General features: G+C 39.7%; 1 protein-coding gene across 3 annotated transcripts in view; it reads right to left on the reverse strand.

Annotated features, from left to right (window-relative positions):
- Positions 1-18993, reverse strand: part of KLHL32 (kelch like family member 32) — a 192740-nt gene that overhangs the window by 130863 nt on the left and 42884 nt on the right. For all 3 annotated transcript variants that reach the window (XR_009223552.1, XM_058566598.1, XM_058566599.1), the window contains exons 2-3: positions 14638-14725; positions 6412-6592 (exon numbers count right to left, since the gene is read on the reverse strand). Coding sequence is in view for 2 of the 3 variants with exons in the window: in XM_058566598.1 (XP_058422581.1) it covers positions 6412-6592; positions 14638-14660 (204 nt within the window). In the remaining variant the exon portion in view is untranslated. The remainder of the gene's footprint in view (positions 1-6411; positions 6593-14637; positions 14726-18993) is intronic.

Below are 18993 nucleotides of genomic sequence, written 5' to 3' on the forward strand. Positions count from 1 at the left end.
TTGAATCACTTTACCATCACATATGTGAAGCTATGGTAGACAGTCAAGACATCTGCTTCCTTGGCCAGAAAGTGTAGGCGTTCCTGGGTTTTAAGCTGGAGATAGCAAATGGTAAACAACAGCCTCCAGAAGCTTCGGGGTGGCCCACAGCCTGAGGCTGCCCATGTGGGGCCCTGCAACTTTTGTGTGCCCTCCGTCAGACGGGCTACCATACAGAGAAGGGTCAGAAGCTACTCGTTCCCACCCCTCTCACATACTCCAGATCATAAGGCCCCTAATTTCTCCTGACCTCTGGTTCAATTTTGTTCAACGGCACTTTGATGGACTTCACTAGTCCTCAGCTAGTCACAGCCCTCTCGGAGAAGTTACTGGTGAAAGGGGCTGCAATACATGATACATGATCTTTAATTCCTTTTTTAAAAAATTTTTTTCCAGTCTTATTGAGATATAATTGACATATAACATTGTGTAAGTTTAAGGTGTACAACATGAAGATTTGATACACGTATTTATTGTATGTGTATGTGTGTGTAAGAACTTTTAAGATTTACTCTTTTAGCAACTTTCAAGTCTAAAGTTCAGTATTGTTGACTATAGTCACCATGCTATACATTAAATCACCAGAACTTATTCCTCTTGTAACTGGAAGTTTGTTCCCTTTGCCAATATCTCCCCATTTCACCCACTCCTCAGCCCCTAGAAACCATCTACTCTCTGTTTCTATAAGTGAGATCATAAAATATATGTCTTTCTCTGTCTGACCTATTTTATTTAGCATAATGCTCTCATGGTTCATCCATATTGTTACAAATGGCAGGATATTCTCCTTTCTCATAGGTAAATAATATTCCATTACACACACACACACCCAACATCTTCCTTATCAATTCCTCCATGGATGGACACTTAGATTGTTTCTGTATCTCAGCTATTACGAATAATGCTGCAATGAACACAGGAGTGCAGATATCTCTTCAAGATCCTGATTTCATTTTCTGTGGATATATACCCAGATGTGGGATTGCTGGATCACATGGTATTTCTATTTTTAATTTCTTGAGGAACTTCCATACTATTTTCCATAGTGGCTGCACCAAGTTACATTCCCACCATCTGTGCACAAGTGTTCCCTTTCTCTGCATCCTCACCAACACTTTTTATCTCTTGTCTTGGTAAGAGCCATTCTAATAGGTGTGAGGTGATAACTCATTCTGGTTTTGATTTGTATTTCCCTGATGATTAGTGATGTTGAGCATGTACCTGTTCATGCTTATGAACCTGCTAGCTATTTGTATATCTTCTTTGGAAAAATGTCTGTTAGATCTTTTGCGCATCTTTTAATCTTAGTATTTGTCTTTTTGCTATTGAGTTGTATGCGTTCCTTATATATTTAGGTTACTAACCCCTTATCAGATAGATGGTTTGCAATTATTTTCTTTCGTTTTGTAGGTTGCCCTTCCATTCTGCTGATCTTTAATTCCTTGAGGGAGACAAACTACAGTTTTAACGTTTCAGAAAACATGCATATGAATTTAGGGCGGTAGCAGAGGGTGGATGGGATAAGTCTTCATGAAGGACTTCACATTTGTTGGTTGTAATAAACCTTGGAAGATGGGCAGGGTAGACTACGAGGTAAGTAGGAAGTTAAGGTGGAAGGAATTGTCATTAGCAAGGCTGAGTAGTAAAAAGGCCCTCAGGTGGAACAGAGTGTGTCTGGAGAGCAGTGTGGCTGCAACATCAAATGAACAGACGGAAGAACAAAGATGAGGATGAATGATAATGACCCAGCATGAAGGTACACTCCGGGAGTCTGGCAGACATGCAGTGAAGAGCTCTGGAGGACCGGAGCAGGGGAGTGAAGGTTAATGGTGCACAGTGATTTGTGAAGGGACAGCCAGAGGAAAAGTTAGATGGCTACTAGAAAGTTCTAAGCAAGAAGGAAGGAGGTGTCAAATTCAGAAAATGAAACGATGGAAAAGGATGGAACCAAAACGTTATTCTGTCCCATCAAAAGGTGAGTGAGCCTGCAACCAAGTGAGCCTAAAGATCGCCTGTCTTCTTTTCCCACAAGTAGCCAGGCAAAGAATGACCAGGAATGGTAAGTTAGTTCAAGGAGGGAAACATCTAATGTTTATTGAAGGTCTCCTGTGTGTCCAATACAGCACTTAATGCATTATATACCTTATCTCATTTAAGTCTCTGTATCAACCCATTCTAAGAGTTATGCTTTATGATCACCAACTTACAGATGAAAAAACATAGATTCATAGAAGTGAGATGACTTGCCTATGCCCAAAGAATAGATCGCAAAGACAGTGAACGACCCAAAAAATAATATTTAGAATAGCACCTACTATTTGTCAGGGACTGAGGGAAACAAAGATGAACAGAGAGATACAGTCCCTGCCACTGTATGCAAACTCAGATCTGAATCCTTCCTTTTCTTCCTTCCATCACTGCTTTACATCCTTACAAAAGTGGTCTGACTCAGTAATAGTATTTCACTATTGCTCTGCTGTGCCCACACCACCAATACTAAGCCTAATTTTAATTTTAAAAAATCATTATTACTTGGCTGAAGAATGTGTTCTCACCCTTTCTTTTATGATGCTGATGATCACAGGAAGTCACAGTACTCTGTGCTCATCTGCTCATTATGCATATTTTAAGCAAGAAAAGCTTATACCAACTCTCAGATCAATGTAAAGGAACAGTTTACATCAAATCTTGAGCCTTCTCCTCACTCCTACAGTCCCACCTTTCCTGAATCAGAACAATTACAGCAGCTTCAAAATAATCTGCCAGATATCATTATACAGAGTACAAAAATCTGTTTACATCAAAGTACTTAATTAATTTGAACAGATCACACTAGAAAGAAAAATCCATGAATAATTTGTATATTTTTATATGCAAGATATTAAGAATTGAAATATACATGGAATTCTATGACAATTAGAAAACATTTCTTCATTCACTTAATATATATTTATTGAATACTTAATACACCTGAGGCAACATTATAAGCATCATGAGAGATATAGAAATTACTGAGGCAGGGGACTGTTTCCAGGTGTTGCAGTGTGGCAGAGCATAAGACACAAGGAAGACAAGCATAATTCTAGTTTAGGGCATGTGGTTGTTGGAAGACAATTCTCCATGTGTCTTGCGTTTCCCCATGTATTGTGAGTGAGGAACTGATTGTCTTTTGTTCTGAACTCTCTTTTCAAGGATGTTCCCATAGCCAACAGCCTGAGATGACAGAGTAGCATCTCCCTCCGGAGCAAAGGGCAGTTTTGCTTGCAATCCTGAAAGATACAGTGTCACTTTGCAGAGCAAAGGGGAGGCATGCTTACTGTCCATTATAATAATGTTTCCCTCCAAAACAAAGGACAGACATGTTTCCTACCCATTATAAAAGATTTGGGGTCCCTGAGCTCAAAGATCCTCTCCTATAATGCAACCCACTTTGTGTACAGTAATGCAACCTGGCCCTCTTCCTCTCCACCTGTCAGAACTGGGGCTCAGGGAAGAGATGCAAATAAGCTGAGACTCAGATACTGCTGTTTCTATGAGTAAGAAACTGCTTTGTCTCTGACTTAGGAGTCTCATGTCTTCTACCAGCATCTATGAAACTATAGTAAGCTAACTTGCTGGCTTGCAAGTAGGGTAAAATCTCAAAATTTTAACACTTCTTGATAGTGGTAAGTTGTAAAAATAGCAACAAACTCTTCCTATTCCTGCATCTATGCCCTTTGGTATACCCTCTTACACTGACTCTGGACTTGGCCCTGTGACTTGCTTGACCAATGGGACAACAGTAAACATGACACAAACAGAAGCTTAGAAAGCACCTGTGCATTGAGACTTGCCCTCTTGCTGTTTTTAGAAGTTAGTCATCATGTGAAAAAGCCCAGGCTAGCCCATTTGTGAGAAATACAAACAGTTCCCAGTGTCCCCACCACCCCAGCCAAGAGCCTACCAATCACCAAACATGTGAACAAGGCCAACTTAGATCATCCAGCCTCCAGCCAACTCTCCAGTTAACCGCTAATGTGAGAACGAAAACAGCACAGATCAGCGGAACTGGCAGACCAGAGGATTACCCAGCTTCTAAATTTTAGGGTGGTGTGTTATACAGGAAAAGCTAACAAAAGATAAGAGTACAAGGCAAAAACTACTTCCAGTATAATATCTATATTACAAGTTCCACAGAGGTCAGTCTATAACTGGTTAAATACTGTAACTCCAGCACTTAGCACAGTGCCTAGAAAAGAGCTAAGTGCCAACTGTTCCCACTTTGTCTTGGTTTCTCCATCTGAACAATTAATGCACAAGTCACTTACTTTTTATCCCACAAGCAATTCGTGAAATTGAAGGACTTGTGTATGAATCCAGCAGGGCACATGGTTAGGTGGCAAAAGCACAACTTGGTACTCAAGGAGACAGAGGCTTGGTGTGGGAAAACCAGCTCTTCTACTTAATATCTGGCAGTCCTTGGGCAAGTTATTTAAACATATTGCACTTTAGCTCCCTTATCTGCAGAATGGTAATAATAAAGCTTCCGTCACAGGCTCCATGACATAGGTATTATAAAGGAGGTACTCTGCTTAACCCATCAGAGCATGAGGGGCATTGTGGTGGAACAGACGGAAACCTGGGAGTAGCAACAAACACTGTTAAACGCCAAGTGAAATGTCCCGCTCACTTGCATGTACTCATTCGCGCATTCTCTCTCTCACAGGCACACAAGCACAAAATCAAACCATTTTCCCAAATTACATTCAAAACCCAACCGGCAGAGGCCTCAGAGGAGAAACACTAAGCACCAAGAGGGCTATATTACGGTCCACAGGAAGACAAAATTTGTATTATATAATGTGCATGTGTTATATATAACAACTCAAAGTATGTTGTTTGAAAAGCCCTTTAAATAATGTAACCTTTCTGGAAGATTAATGCCTGATAATGTGAGAGTGTATAAAATGTATCATTATATTAATGGAACTAAAAGATCACTTTTCAGATATTCTGCTTCATTTCTATAGTTTAGAATTAAATCCTACTTTTTATTTTAGATAGGCATTTTAAGTAATTACCTCTTTATCCTCTACATTACTAGGTTTCATCACATTGAAAACAGTTTTTTAAAAAAGTCTTTCTTTTATGATTTGGCATCTTTGAAAATTCTTTTCTGCTGCTAGCTGGCAATTGAGTGCAGTTGATATTGTCACTTACCATCAAAAACAAGATTATTATTGGAAATACATAAATCAAACCGATAAACTAACCAGGGGCCTAAATTGGTCTTTGTATCATTTTCAGACTTGGGTAAGGGAAATTTAAAAATTCACAATTAAATTTATATTCTGATGTATATAGAGATTATGTGCTGTTATGTTTCAAAATTACTACCTAATCACTAGTTAACTGAAATAACACTGAAAAGAAAATTAAATAATGTATATTCAGAAATTAATATTTCAAAATATTCTGGTAAATAATGGTCAAGATTTTCTTTCTTATATCTGTTTAAGCAGTAGAACAGCATCCTGGTTAAGAGTCAGACATGGATTTCAATTCCAGATCTTCCACTACGCAACTGTGTGACTTATTACTCACTCTCTGCGTTACTTCAAATTACTTAACCTCCGAGATTCACTTTCCTTACATGTAAAATGGTAATTTTTATAGTATGTGTATTTGTTTACAAAATGGATTGCTGTGAGGATTAAATGAGATAGGCAAATAAAGTCCTTTGTCTACCACCTGAGTCACAGGAAATACTAAATAAATGGCATTTAATTAGCTATAACCACACTGTACACTTTCATCTTCAAAAAAAACAACAAATATCTCTCCACCGATCATTAGCCACTGGAAATCAAACTCCAAAATTCTACTAAACAAGACAATATGTCTTCTCCAGCCACATGGACACCCATGTGTCAACCACAGAGGTCTTTTAGGCCAATTGCATCTCCATCCCTGGAGCAAAGAGCTGGAAAGCACTAAGACAAGAACATGCATAGAAAATAAAAAATCAGAAATTCCACATATATTTAGGGACTTTTCTTATTTTAACAAATTATTTTACAGATTGTCCTTCTGATCTTGAATCCCATTATGGAGCACTACAATGCCACACTTTCTTCTGGGGGTAAAATGTCAAATGCCCCTGGGCTCAGATGCAAAGGAGAGGTCTGGTCTCCTTTGGAGGGACATCTGAGTGTCCAGCCCAGGGAGGGTCCTAATGGGGCCCCAATCTCATTCTGCCTGGGAAAGGCCCCAACATTCACAACTCTGGGGACTATCATTTAATTGTCTGATGGTTGCACAACACTTCAGGAAACATTGTCATCCTCTGTCTATTGATGTCTTAAGAGAAGCAAACAAACCCCCTTGACTTACCCGGAAATAGTCGCTGCATGCTGCTAGGACTGCCTTGTGAGCATGGAATTTCTGTTCCTCCGCAATCAGGGTGACATCGCAGAGGATGCCGTCACTTCTCTGCTGATTCAGCGCTGCCAGGACACTATCATTGTGAGATTCTGAGTGGCAGAGCCTCTGGCCTGTCAGCATTTCCTGAATACTACAAAGGAGAACAATCAAGTCAACATTCTTCCTCTCATCAGCCCTGGCTGCCCCATGCTCCCCGACTCCTTCAATACCAATTTAGGGAATGCGGGTTCCAGCACACTGTTGAGCTGTGACCTTCCTAAGTTCCCAATTTTCTTTCCATCTTCTTCCATAATTCTCTCTTTTCCTCATCCCCACAGGGTCTCTTGCCCTTTCCTACCAGCGCCTCTCATTCTGAATTTGTGTTTGTGCGTGTGTCCATCTGTGTCTGTGTTTTGGCCCATGTCTGTGGGCCTGTGAGCCTCTGCTTCTGGGCCCCTGTCCCCTCAGTGTGTGTATGTCTCTGTGTGCAAAGCTTTCTCTGGATGTGTGTACATACGTGTGCGACTCTCCACTCTGCGACCCGCTCTCTAACTCTCTGATTCCTTCTCTAGCTTTGTACCACTTGTGTGGGGTTAGTCCATGCTCAGACCATGATCATTGCCATGCACTAATACAGCACGGAGTCCACCGGACCTGGATGACTCACCAGAGTTACAGGAAGTCACCAAGTTTCCCCGCAGGCCACAATACTCCATTAATAAATAAAACAAAACTGAGCAAATGTTGGTTAGGGAAAAAAGGGCTGCTAGTGATCATCTCATGTAAAAGGCAATTAATTAAACCATAGCAGCCTATTATTAAACTTAGGAATTTATGCACCACAAGGAGAACATCAAAAGAAATTCCACTGTAAATGAAAAAAAATTAAGGCTGAAAATAAAATGTATCTATCTTATCAGCCTGCAATGTCTGTGTAACCACTGTACTAGATTTATGAATGACTATGCAATTTTATTTTCTGTTCTATTTTGTGAAATTGCTACTTATCCATTGTGAAACTTACCCCTTCACTCCCTATCCCATCCTAAAATATTCATTCTGTGTCTTTTCAAGACTCCTACATGAAACCCCAGATCTTCCTAAAATAATGCAGAACTAATGCCATAAACACAAAATGCAAACTGAATTTGTAGACAGCCATGAACAATCCCAGCTTAGATACACGCAAATCTCCACAGTGCTCTAAAATCTCAGAACCAGCGTTGGACTATGAGGAGTGAGCTGTACCGGTCATAGGTGACTCCCAGAATGAGACCAAGGGCCATCCAGCCGTGTTTCTGGCTTGTAGACTCTTCGTGAAGATGAGTAAAGATACTATAAGGATGATTAAACATGGTCTCGCCCATCCTGACAACTCCTGCTTCTGGTCCCTCCCTCCGAGTGTGAAGAGCCACTCAGCGCAGCCAGGGAGTCGCCACCAGCCTAGTCTGCATGGTGGATTTACTCAACAGAGCTCTGCCCAGGCTGTGGTGACAGCTGGCTGGTAAATTACAGTTCAGCACAATCACCACCTTAATGTGAACCACATGCTTCCCGGGAAATGCCAGCACGCAGCCAGGAAGCTTCATTGGACATTTTTGACTTGGGAGCCTCAGAAATGTCAGAACAATTGAAAGAAAAATAACTTGACAGGAGGTGATGATATAGGAAGTTCTCGTGGGAAGATGGGAGGATTATTTTCAGTGGAAATGCGGCAGTGAGTTTTGAAATGGTTACTGTCATCGAATATTCATCTAATGGCTCTAGCTATAGGCAGACTTTTAAAATCAGGAATTGAAAATCATCTTCAGAAGCATAAATAACTTTTTTGTACAAATTTCTATGCAAAACCTAGAATGGAGATGAATTAGCATGGCTCAATTAAAGAAACAAGGGAATAGAATAATAATAGAAATATTATATCAGCTAAGTAAGCTTTAGGAAAATCTTTCCTAAAAGAATGACATTTTTATATATTGTATAAACACAAAGCTATTACTATGTTCCATGAATTATCCTTAGTGATCTACAATTACTAATTCATTTAATCTTAATAACAATCCTATGAGGCAGGTACTATTATGATCTTTATTTCACAGAGAAGAAAACCGAAGGTTCAACAGCAGGCATTTTGAGAACCTATCACCAAAAACAGAACAGTGTAATTCATCCTTCTGCCTAAAAACCAAACAGAAAAAAACAAACCAAAACAAAAAAAAAAATCATAATCTGTAAAGATCTCAAAAGTCTATGCTCGAGTGAAAAAAAATCACAAAGTCCATATTAATTTTATATTTATATTGTGCATAGTTAATCTCAAAATCAAAGATGCCTTTTAAAAATAATATACATTAACATAATATGAGATAGTGACAAATGTTTGAAATTATGCTTCAAAAACATTTATCTTTGCACCATGACTAAGATAAGTTTTGGGATAGAAAGCAGATTTTAGGGGCCAGCCCGGTGGCACAGCGGTTACGTGCGCGTGCTAAGCTTCAGTGGCCCGGAGTTCGCAGGTTTGGATCCCGGGCGCGCACCAACGCACCACTTGTCAAGCCATGCTGTGGCGGTGTTCCATCTTATAGAGTTGAGGAAGATGGGCATGGATGTTAGCCTGGGGCCAATCTTCCTCAGCAAAAAAGAGGAGGATTGGCACTGGATGTTAGCTCAGGGCTAATCTTCCTCACAAAAAAAAAGAAAGAAAAGAAAGCAGATTTTAATTATTATCACCTTAGAAAATTTATGTGAAACTCTCATAACTTTTCTCCCTTTTCATATCACCTTAAATGCTAAATAAATGTATTTTGAAATTTCATTTGTAGTGGAACAGAATATATTAAAATAATTGCCTTATAATGTTTTCTTACTCATTTTCCAAATATAGTACCACAATTCATGTCCCCATTATTAAGACTGAATCACTATTTGCATTTCAGATATCTATTGACAGCCAGGGAAAGAGCAGCTGTAAATGGAAATTTGGCAAAGAATAAAGGGCTCAGCTCTGAAACAATTGTGATGCTGCACAATTTTACAGGATCATTCAGTTGGGCTTGAAATATTCAAGCTTAAAGAAAACAACATGCTAAATATTTAAGGCAACACTTGGCACAAGATTCCAAATATTTTGGAACCAATATGTTAGGAATCCTTAAAAGCAGAAACAAATACTCCATTTGGCAAGAAATAAAGGCTTATTAATCAACAAGTCATTATTGTATTCTGAAAGTAGCTTCCCACTCAACTCTCAGACGTCAACCTGCAAAAGGCCTCAGCTCTCTAAATGTTAAGGCACGTATGGCCAGAGAACACTGCTGAAAGGCAGCAGGTCCATTTGATGAAGTCAATAATCATAAACTAGGAAGGAGGTGAATCAAAGAGTATAATATACCATGTGTAAACTAAGATGGGGAGCAGACACATGCTTGCAAATGGCTTTGGCCTCTACAACTTATACCAAGTTAGCAAACTAAACCTCCTTAGAGCAATGTCTCTCCACTATTTGGGAAACAAAGAGGAAGGAAGGAAAAGCATACTCCTAAAACTTCTTAAATTACCAAAAATAAATAAATAAATAAAAATAAAATAAAACAGGAGCCACATTTCCCAAGAGTATACAGATTTGAATGTTATCCTAAAACCGGGAAAGGTCTTCCATGGAAGCAATGTTGCCACTCCAAAATTCACAGATGAGTGCAGAGGGTGACCTGGCTTCCCCAATATCGTTTCCTCTGAGGGATCCCCAAGAACTGCACTGTCCAATACAGCAGTCACTAGCTACATGTGGCTAGTGAGCACTTAAAATGTGGGTAGTCCAAATTGAGACGTGCTGTAAGTGTAAAATACACAATGGATGTCAAAATATGGTATGAAAAAAAGGATGCAAAATATCTCATTGATATTTTATATTGATTATACGTTGAAATGATAATATTTTGGGTATAATGGGTTAAATAAAATAATTGTTAAAATTCATTTTACCAGTTTCTTTCTACTTTTTAAAAAATATGTCTACGTGAACATTTTTATTATATGTATGCTTCGCATTATGGTTCTATTGGACAGTCGACAAGTTCCCAGGGGACGTGTCCCTCATTTCTTTCCACCTGAACTCTACAAGGGCTTCAGGTGCCCCCATCAGGCTGCCCATGAGCATGGCTCCTCCTGTATCTCACAGGGCCCAGCCTCTGCTGAGCACAACATGGGAAGCCCCAGACTCCCAGAGCAGAAGAATGGTTTTTAGTGACCCCAGGTTGTAACCATTTGATTGGCCATATGTCAGCATCCAGTAACGAAGGGATAAATAAATGTGGTCTCAGGGAACAGGACTATTCATGACTTCAAGTCTTTAACATTCATTCTAGAATTGATGGCAAAAACACAAAAATCAAATGCAGAGCACGATGTTCATAACATGGTACTCTCTACTCACAGTGAGACACTGCTTTAGTGCAAATCTCAACTTCAAGTTCGTAGAGTTAACATTTTTGATCACAGAAACCTCGCAGGGTCTCATTTTCATAGAATAAATTTTGACTGAGTTCAGTCAGTTTTTAAGATGTCAATTCCAAAATAGCTGTCTGGTTTTTAAACATCTGCATTTCAAATTTAAAAATTCAAGTCAATTACTATATCAATGTTTATCTAGTATTTAGATGTACAAAAAATATGCAAGTAGTTTTCAAGTAAGGCCACCAGTAAGGTATCACATACTATATCAAAAACAGTCAAGTAATATAAAGTGCCATTTCTTAAATAGGCTACTTTACACAATAAAGAAAAAGACTGGAGAAAAAAATCTGATAGTACTAGAATTATACATGATTATCTCAAGTCAATCTATTGATGAACTATCAAGTGAGTGCCCTAATCACCTGAATTCCACAGTAAAATATTTTTATACAAATTAAATACATTAATATTAAAACAACCCTATTTTTTAAGCAGGCAGGCTGTTAAAAGATCCCATCTTGGAATTTAATTTTACTTTTTATAGGACATCTTATAAGTAAATACTTTTAAATTAATTGTAACAATTAATAGCAATGAGCAAAATAATAAGCAAAGAAGACACAACATGCTTAGAGAATGATTAAGAAATAATGAAGACTGCAGAAAGGAACTTAATTATTAAGTGAATCGTTTTGTTTCCTTCCTTCCTTCACTCACTCAACATTTATTCATCCTGTGCCAGGTATTGTGCTACATACTGGAGATAAAATGGGGAACAAACTAAACTTGGTAGCAGCCCTCACGGAACATTCAGTTTAGCAAGGCAATTACACATGAATTAAAAAATCTAGCCTCCCTGAAGAAATAATGCTAGAGCTTCAGGCTGAAGGATGAGAGCAAGTTACCATGGCAAAAAGGTGAGAGAGGAGCTTTCCAAGCAAAGGATCAGAAAGTACTGTGATCCTGTGGCAGGAGGGAGCATGGCCCTTACACAGAATGTTAATGGCTGGACCCCTGAGGACAAAGAAGCGCATGGGGTAGAATCTGGAGCTCAGACAGTGGTCTTGGCTAGAGGTGTAAATCTGTGGCTCATCTGCATAGAGAGGGTAACAGAAGCACAGCTGTGTCTCCAGAACACAGTTAAGAGGCAATCAACAGTGAAAGGTTGCTGAAAAGATAAGAAAGATGGGATTCAAAACACAGAAGCAGGGCTGGCTCAGCTGCGGGAAAGGACTCTCCTCTGAGTAGCAGGAGGGAGGGAATAAGTGGACCAGAAACACATATTAAAACTCTGGGCATTTTTTGGTTTGTTGAATCTAAAGCTTTAGTGGAACCAATCTCCACTGGACAATGTAGGCAAGGAAAAATGGATATCCGGGTTCATCTGGGCTGGGATTTTGTCAGGCAAATGCACCAAAAATGCAGGAAGAAAGAGAAATTAAGGATTTAAAAGAGTGGTAGAACCTAAACTGAATAAGAAGGAAAATGAGGAAAAGAAAAGGTTGATGGATTGGTAGAAAGTAGCAGGGCCAGTAGATGAGACATTGCAATGAGGTCAAAGTCCAACCCCAGTGGGTGTAGGTAAATAGGCAAGCTCCAAGGAGAGGAGGTCCTGATAAAAGTGAAGTGGCTGATGGAGTGGTTCCAGAAATAGAGCCGTACTGGGGATGCAAGGTCCAAGGAAGTAAATGTTCGGTGGAGGGAGAAGGTCTTTGGAGATCAGCAGGTTGAAGATCCAAGGCAACGAAATTGGACAGATCCTGCATGCAAACACTGAGGGCACTGGGAAGTTGTAAAGGGTTTGTGATGAGGAAGAAGACTGTAGGCCAGGTGTCAAATGCTCTGTGAATGAGCAGAAATGACCCTGACAACGTGGAGAGGATGAGAGGGTGAGAGAGTTGAAGATAACCACCTTCAGAAGAGCACGTCTTTGTTGTTGTTTTTGTTGTTGTTGTTTCTCAAACAACCAGTTTGAAGAGTAATGATCTAGAAGCAAAACTATGTCCCAGGACGACAACAATCTCTCTACCCATCCCTAAAATACATGAGATGTGAGAAAATAATAATGCCACCACTTGAGAGGGCTACCACAGAAGTGGGACCTCAGGAAAGGACAGGTCTCAGCAAAGTCAGGAGGAGAACAGAGCATTTCAGGGTCAGGGAGATGATACAGCAGAGCATATAATAATGGTACAATAGTCCCACAGGGTACAGGGGAAGTCTGAAAGGTGGAGAAGGGAGGGCTCTGCGTCGCAGCAGAGAAGGAGAGACCATCACAGAGATGATGGTGCCGTGGAAGACAGATAGCAGTGGGATCAGAGTTGACCAGTAAAAGCAGAGATGGCGGATTTAAAGTAAAAAATCATTTTGAGAAGAATGCACATGGATCCCGCTAGCCAGAAATAAATCACTTGGCTGAGGTGATGGCAGACAGATACCATGGTCTCTATACGTGCTAGATGCCAGATCTGGAGCAGGCTTTCTCAACCTCGATGAAACTGACATCCTGGGCTAGGTCATTTTTTGCTATGGGGGTTGTCCTGTGCACTGTAAGATGTTTAGCAGGATCTCTGGCCTCTTCTGACTAGACGCCAATAGCACCAGGGGTAGCCCTGGTAACAACCAAAAATGTTACCAGATATTGCACAATGTACCCTGAGGGCAAAATCATCCCTTATTGAGAATCACTGATCTAGAGGAAAAGACTCACTTCGGGAGTGCAGGGGCATTGTAACGGCTGTAGCAATGCCTCCATTTCTGAGCACATTTTTGGAACTAGTCATCTCTAATAGCTTCAGACTTCTGGAAGAAAGCTGGTCTCAGTATTTCATAGATATATCAAATTCTTAATTATTTTCAAAAAAGGTATTTCCCAGGTTTATCACCTCTCTTATGCTTTGCTCTGAAGATCCTTTTGACTGTTTTCTTGGAGGATGATGATTTGCCTCCACTTGAGAATATTCAAAGGAATGCCCTGCAATTTCTCACTGACTACCCTCTCAGTTTTGGGAATGTGCCAAGCTCCTTCCTGCCCTAGGGCATTTCCCCATGTCATTCCATCCTTCAGATCTCAGATTATAGAGCACTTCTTCAGGAAGTCATTTCCTCATTCTATCAATCCTGTACTTTTCCTTCAAAGCAGTTTTCACAATTATATTTGCATTGTTACTGGTGTGATTTGTTTAATGTCTGTTTCCCCCATAGAATATACATTATGTGAGGGCAGAAATCTTATCTAAAACAGGATAAGGAACCTTATATAACACATTTACAGCTGGATCCTCTGCACCAAGTAGAGTGCTTGGCTCAATAAATATCTCTTAAATAAATGAATTATTAAAAGAAAATGTTATGAGTATTTTGAGAGTATGTATCACACTCCCAAAAGTGATTGCTTTAAAGGGGACGACAGTCACATATATATATAATTTTCTGATTCTTTTTTTAATCATATATCTTTATAGTAGTATACCTTTTGTTTGAGGGAGGTTAACATCCTAAATAAGAAACAGATAAAAAGTAGTATCAGCCAAAGAATCATGAAACGTATCTAGGTTTGACGGTAATGAGACCACAGCGGTTAGCCCTTGGGCTACCATACTAAACACACACGCTCTGACTGGTTTGCTTAATTCCTTCAAATATGCATTGAGCCCCTGCTCTGCACTTGGTTCTAGAACGTGCAGTGTGACCATTTCACGGCTCACTACACCAAGTGAGGACGTATCCTACAGGGCCGACCTCAGGCAGCGTTCAGACGGCATTCTCCAGCTGGGTTCCTCAGGGTCTCCGCCTTACAAGTTTGCAGGGGAATCGGCAAGCATTCCAGCTGAATAAAAAGACAAGAAAGAAAAGCACAGTGAGCTAAATGCAAAAAAGCACACTGGGCCTTCATGATTCCAACGCCTTAGAATCCCAAGGAGGCACCCTGGAGAGTTTTACAGTCAAGATATGACATTCTGACTGAATGTCCTTTTAATAAGCAATGGTTCGGAATGTTTTTAAGTTTTTTTACCTTATTGGAACTTCAGGGACTAAGAAGTAAAGAGTGACGTCAGCATCATGGTGGAGTGAGTTTCCCATGAACTCTTCCCCGGACAAGATACAACAAAAGCAACAGTCACAGACCAACAATGGAATCCCAGACAGTGAAAACCTAGAGCGGAGGGATCCACACTGCCGCACATCTGAGAGCGGAACGTGCTGGGCCCCCGGAGGAAGTGGGGAGAGGTAAGGAGAACTCCGCTAGCTCCCCATCAGATCAGCGATCCCGGTCTGCGTGGCTCCCAGAGAGGGGGGAGGGGAAACCGTGGCTCTTTGGACTCTCTCAGCCAGTGGGAAACTCCCGCACAGAGGACTCAGAGGAGCCACAGGGCTACCATCAACATCTGAGCACCCCAGAGAGCGGATAAAGAGGGGCAAACGAGAAGCCTCCCACGTCAGGGACCCAGAGGGCAAAAGAGAGAGCTCCCCCCTCCCACAACCCAGACTCTGCAGCTCAATTGACCAGATCTAGCGATCCGAGGCAGACCTGATCTAACAACTGGACCCGTGGATCGCAGTGGGGGGAAAAAAAAAAACAAAACTGCAGATCGCAGCAGAAAAACCGGGGCAGAGCGCAGGGGGCTTAGACTACACAGCCCTTCACCACCAGACAGCGGCGGCAGGTGGAAATTGCAACCAGAGACTTCCAGGATGAGGAAAAACAAAACCAACACAGGAACCACAATGCAAAAATATATGAAATCACCAGACCAGAAACAAAATGACAAGCACCCAGAAATCAACCCCGAAGACACAGAAATCCATAAACTAAATGACAGAGATTTCAAAATAGCTATCATAAAAACACTCAACGAAATACGAGACAACACAGACAAACAATTCAATGAGATTAGGAGTTTCTTCACAAAAGAGATTGAAATCATAAAGAAAAACCAATCAGTGCTGATGGAGATGAAGAACACAATGGAGGAGATAAAGGAGAATCTGGAATCTTTAAAGAACAGAGCTGACAATATGGAGGAAAGAATTAGTACTTTAGAGGATAGGAATACAGATATACTCCAGATGGAAGAGGAGAGAGAACTAAGACTAAAAAGAAATGAAGAAAGACTCCGAGAAATATCTGACTCTACTAGAAAATGTAACATAAGAATTATAGGTATTCCTGAGGGAGAGGAGAGGGAAAGAGGAACAGAGAGCCTATTCAAGGAAATAATAGCTGAGAATTTCCCAAATCTGGGGAAGGAGCAGGAAATACCAGTAAGCGAAGCCAACAGGACACCTATATATATTAACAGACAAAGGACTTCACCACGACACCTAGTGGTAAGGCTAGCCAGGGTCAACGACAAAGAAACAATATTAAGGGCAGCTAGACAAAAACAAAAAATAACGTACAAAGGAACTCCCATCAGGCTCTCAGCGGATTTCTCAACAGAAACTTTTCAGGCTAGAAGAGACTGGAATGATATATTCAAAATACTGAAAGACAAAAACTTTCAGCCAAGAATACTCTATCCAGCAAAAATATCCTTCAAATATGATGGAGAAATAGTAACTCTCCCAGATAAACAAAAGCTAAGGGAGTTCACGGCCACGAGACCCCCACTACAAGAAATACTCAAGAAGGCCCTCAGGCCTGAAAAAAGAAGAGAAAGGGAACACAAAGCTTGGAGGAAGGAGAAAAGTAGGTAGACAAAATCAGAGAAATAGTAGATCTTTACCGGAATAGGTTAGCAACCACTTAAATACTAAACTCAAAGATCAAAGGAAGAAATTCACCAAAAATAAATTTAACCTCATCACTGTAAACACACAGCCACAACACAAGATAGAATAAGGTATAACAAGAACAACTTAGAAGGGGAAGAGGAAAGTGACTGAATTGACTTAGTATAAGGAAATAGGAGGCTATCAGATAATGGACTATCTCATACACAAGATTTTTTGCCCACACCTCAAGGTAACCACTAAACAAATAATCAAAGCAAAACCACATATGATAAACAAAGAGAAAACTAGAAGAATCATAAGACAGAACAACCAAACTGAATTGGCAGTCCAAAGCAAATGGGACAAGAAACAAAGGAAATGCAAAAGAACCAGAAAATAAGTGACAAAACAGCAACATTAAGCCCTCATATATCAATAATTACCTTAAATGTAAATGGATTGAACTCTCCAATCAAAAAAAACAGAGTGGCAGGGTGGATTAAAAAGCGAGACCCAACAATATGCTGCCTTCAGGAAACACATCTTAGCACTAAAGACAAGCACAGGCTCAGAGTGAAAGGATGGAAGACAATACTCCAAGCTAATGGAAAACAAAAGAAAGCAGGTGTTGCCGTACTCATATCAGACAAAGTAGACTTCAAGATAAAACAGGTTAAGAAAGACAAAGAAGGGAAATATATAATGATAAAAGGGACACTCCATCAAGAAGACATATCACTTATAAATATATATGCACCCAACATAGGAGCACCAATGTACATAAAGCAACTATTAACAAACCTAAAAGGAGAAATCAACAACAACACAATAATAGTAGGGGATCTTAACACCCCACTTACAGCAATGGATAGATCATCCAGACAAAAAGTTAATAAAGAAATAGTAGACTTAAATGAAAAACTGGACGAGATGGACCTAGTAGACATATACAGAGCACTCCATCCAAAAACAGCTGACTACACATTCTTCTCAAGCGCGCATGGAACATTCTCTAGGATAGACCATATGTTGGGAAACAAAGCAAGCCTCAATAAATTTAAGAAGATTGAAATCATAACAAGCATCTTTTCAGACCATAAGGCTATGAAACTGGAAATGAACCATGAAAAAAAAACTGGGAAAGTGACAAAAATGTGGAGATTAAACAACATGCTACTGAACAACCAATAGATCATTGATGAAATTAAAGGAGAAATCAAAAACTATCTGGAAACAAAGAAAAATGATAACATGCCATATCAAACCATATGGGATGCAGTAAAAGCGGTCCTGAGAGGGAAACTCATAGCGATACAAGCCCACCTTAACAAACAAGAAAAAGCCCAAATAAGCAACCTTATATTACACCTAACAGAACTAGAAAAAGAAGAACAAACAAAGCCCAAAGTCAGCAGAAGGAGAGAAATAATAAAAATCAGAGCAGAAATAAATGAAATTGAGACCAAAAAAACAGTAGAAAGGATTAATGAAACAAAGAGTTGGTTCTTCGAGAAGTTAAACAAAATCGACAAACCCTTAGCCAGGCTTACTAAGAAAAAAAGAGAAAAGGCTCAAGTAAATAAAATTAGAAATGAAAGAGGAGAAATTACAACGGATACCATGGAAATACAGAGGATTATAAGAGAATACTATGAGAAATTATATGCCAACAAATTGGACAATCTAGAAGAAATGGATAAATTCTTAGACTTATACAACCTCCCAAAATTGAACCAAGAAGAAATGGAGAATCTGAATAGACCAATAACAAGTAAAGAGATTGAAATAGTAATCAAAAACCTCCCATAAAATAAAAGTCCAGGACCAGATGGCTTCTCCAGTGAATTTTACCAAACATTCAAAGAAGATTTAATACCCATCCTTCTCAAACTATTCCAAAAAATAGAGGAAGATGGAACACTTCCTAAATCATTCTATGAGGCCAACATCACCCTGATACCAAAACCAGGTAAAGACAATACAAAGAAAGAAAATTACAGGCCAATATCGCTGATGAACATTGATGCAAAAATCCTCAACAAAATATTGGCAAACCGAATACAACAATACATTGAAAAGATCATACACCATGATCAAGTGGGATTTATACCAGAGACGCAGGGATGGTTCAACATCCGCAAATCAATCAACGTGATACATCACATCAACAAAACAAAGAATAAAAACCACATGATCATCTCAATAGACGCAGAGAAGGCATTTGACAAGATACAACATTCATTTATGATAAAAACTCTCAATAAAATGGGAAGAGAAGGAAAGTACCTCAACATAATAAAGGCCATATATGACAAACCCACAACCAACATCATACTCAATGGGGAAAGACTGAAAGCCATTCCTCTGAGAACAGGAACG

This window comes from Diceros bicornis, chromosome 23, assembly GCF_020826845.1.
Source record: "Diceros bicornis minor isolate mBicDic1 chromosome 23, mDicBic1.mat.cur, whole genome shotgun sequence".
Taxonomy (NCBI): Eukaryota; Metazoa; Chordata; class Mammalia; order Perissodactyla; family Rhinocerotidae; genus Diceros; species Diceros bicornis.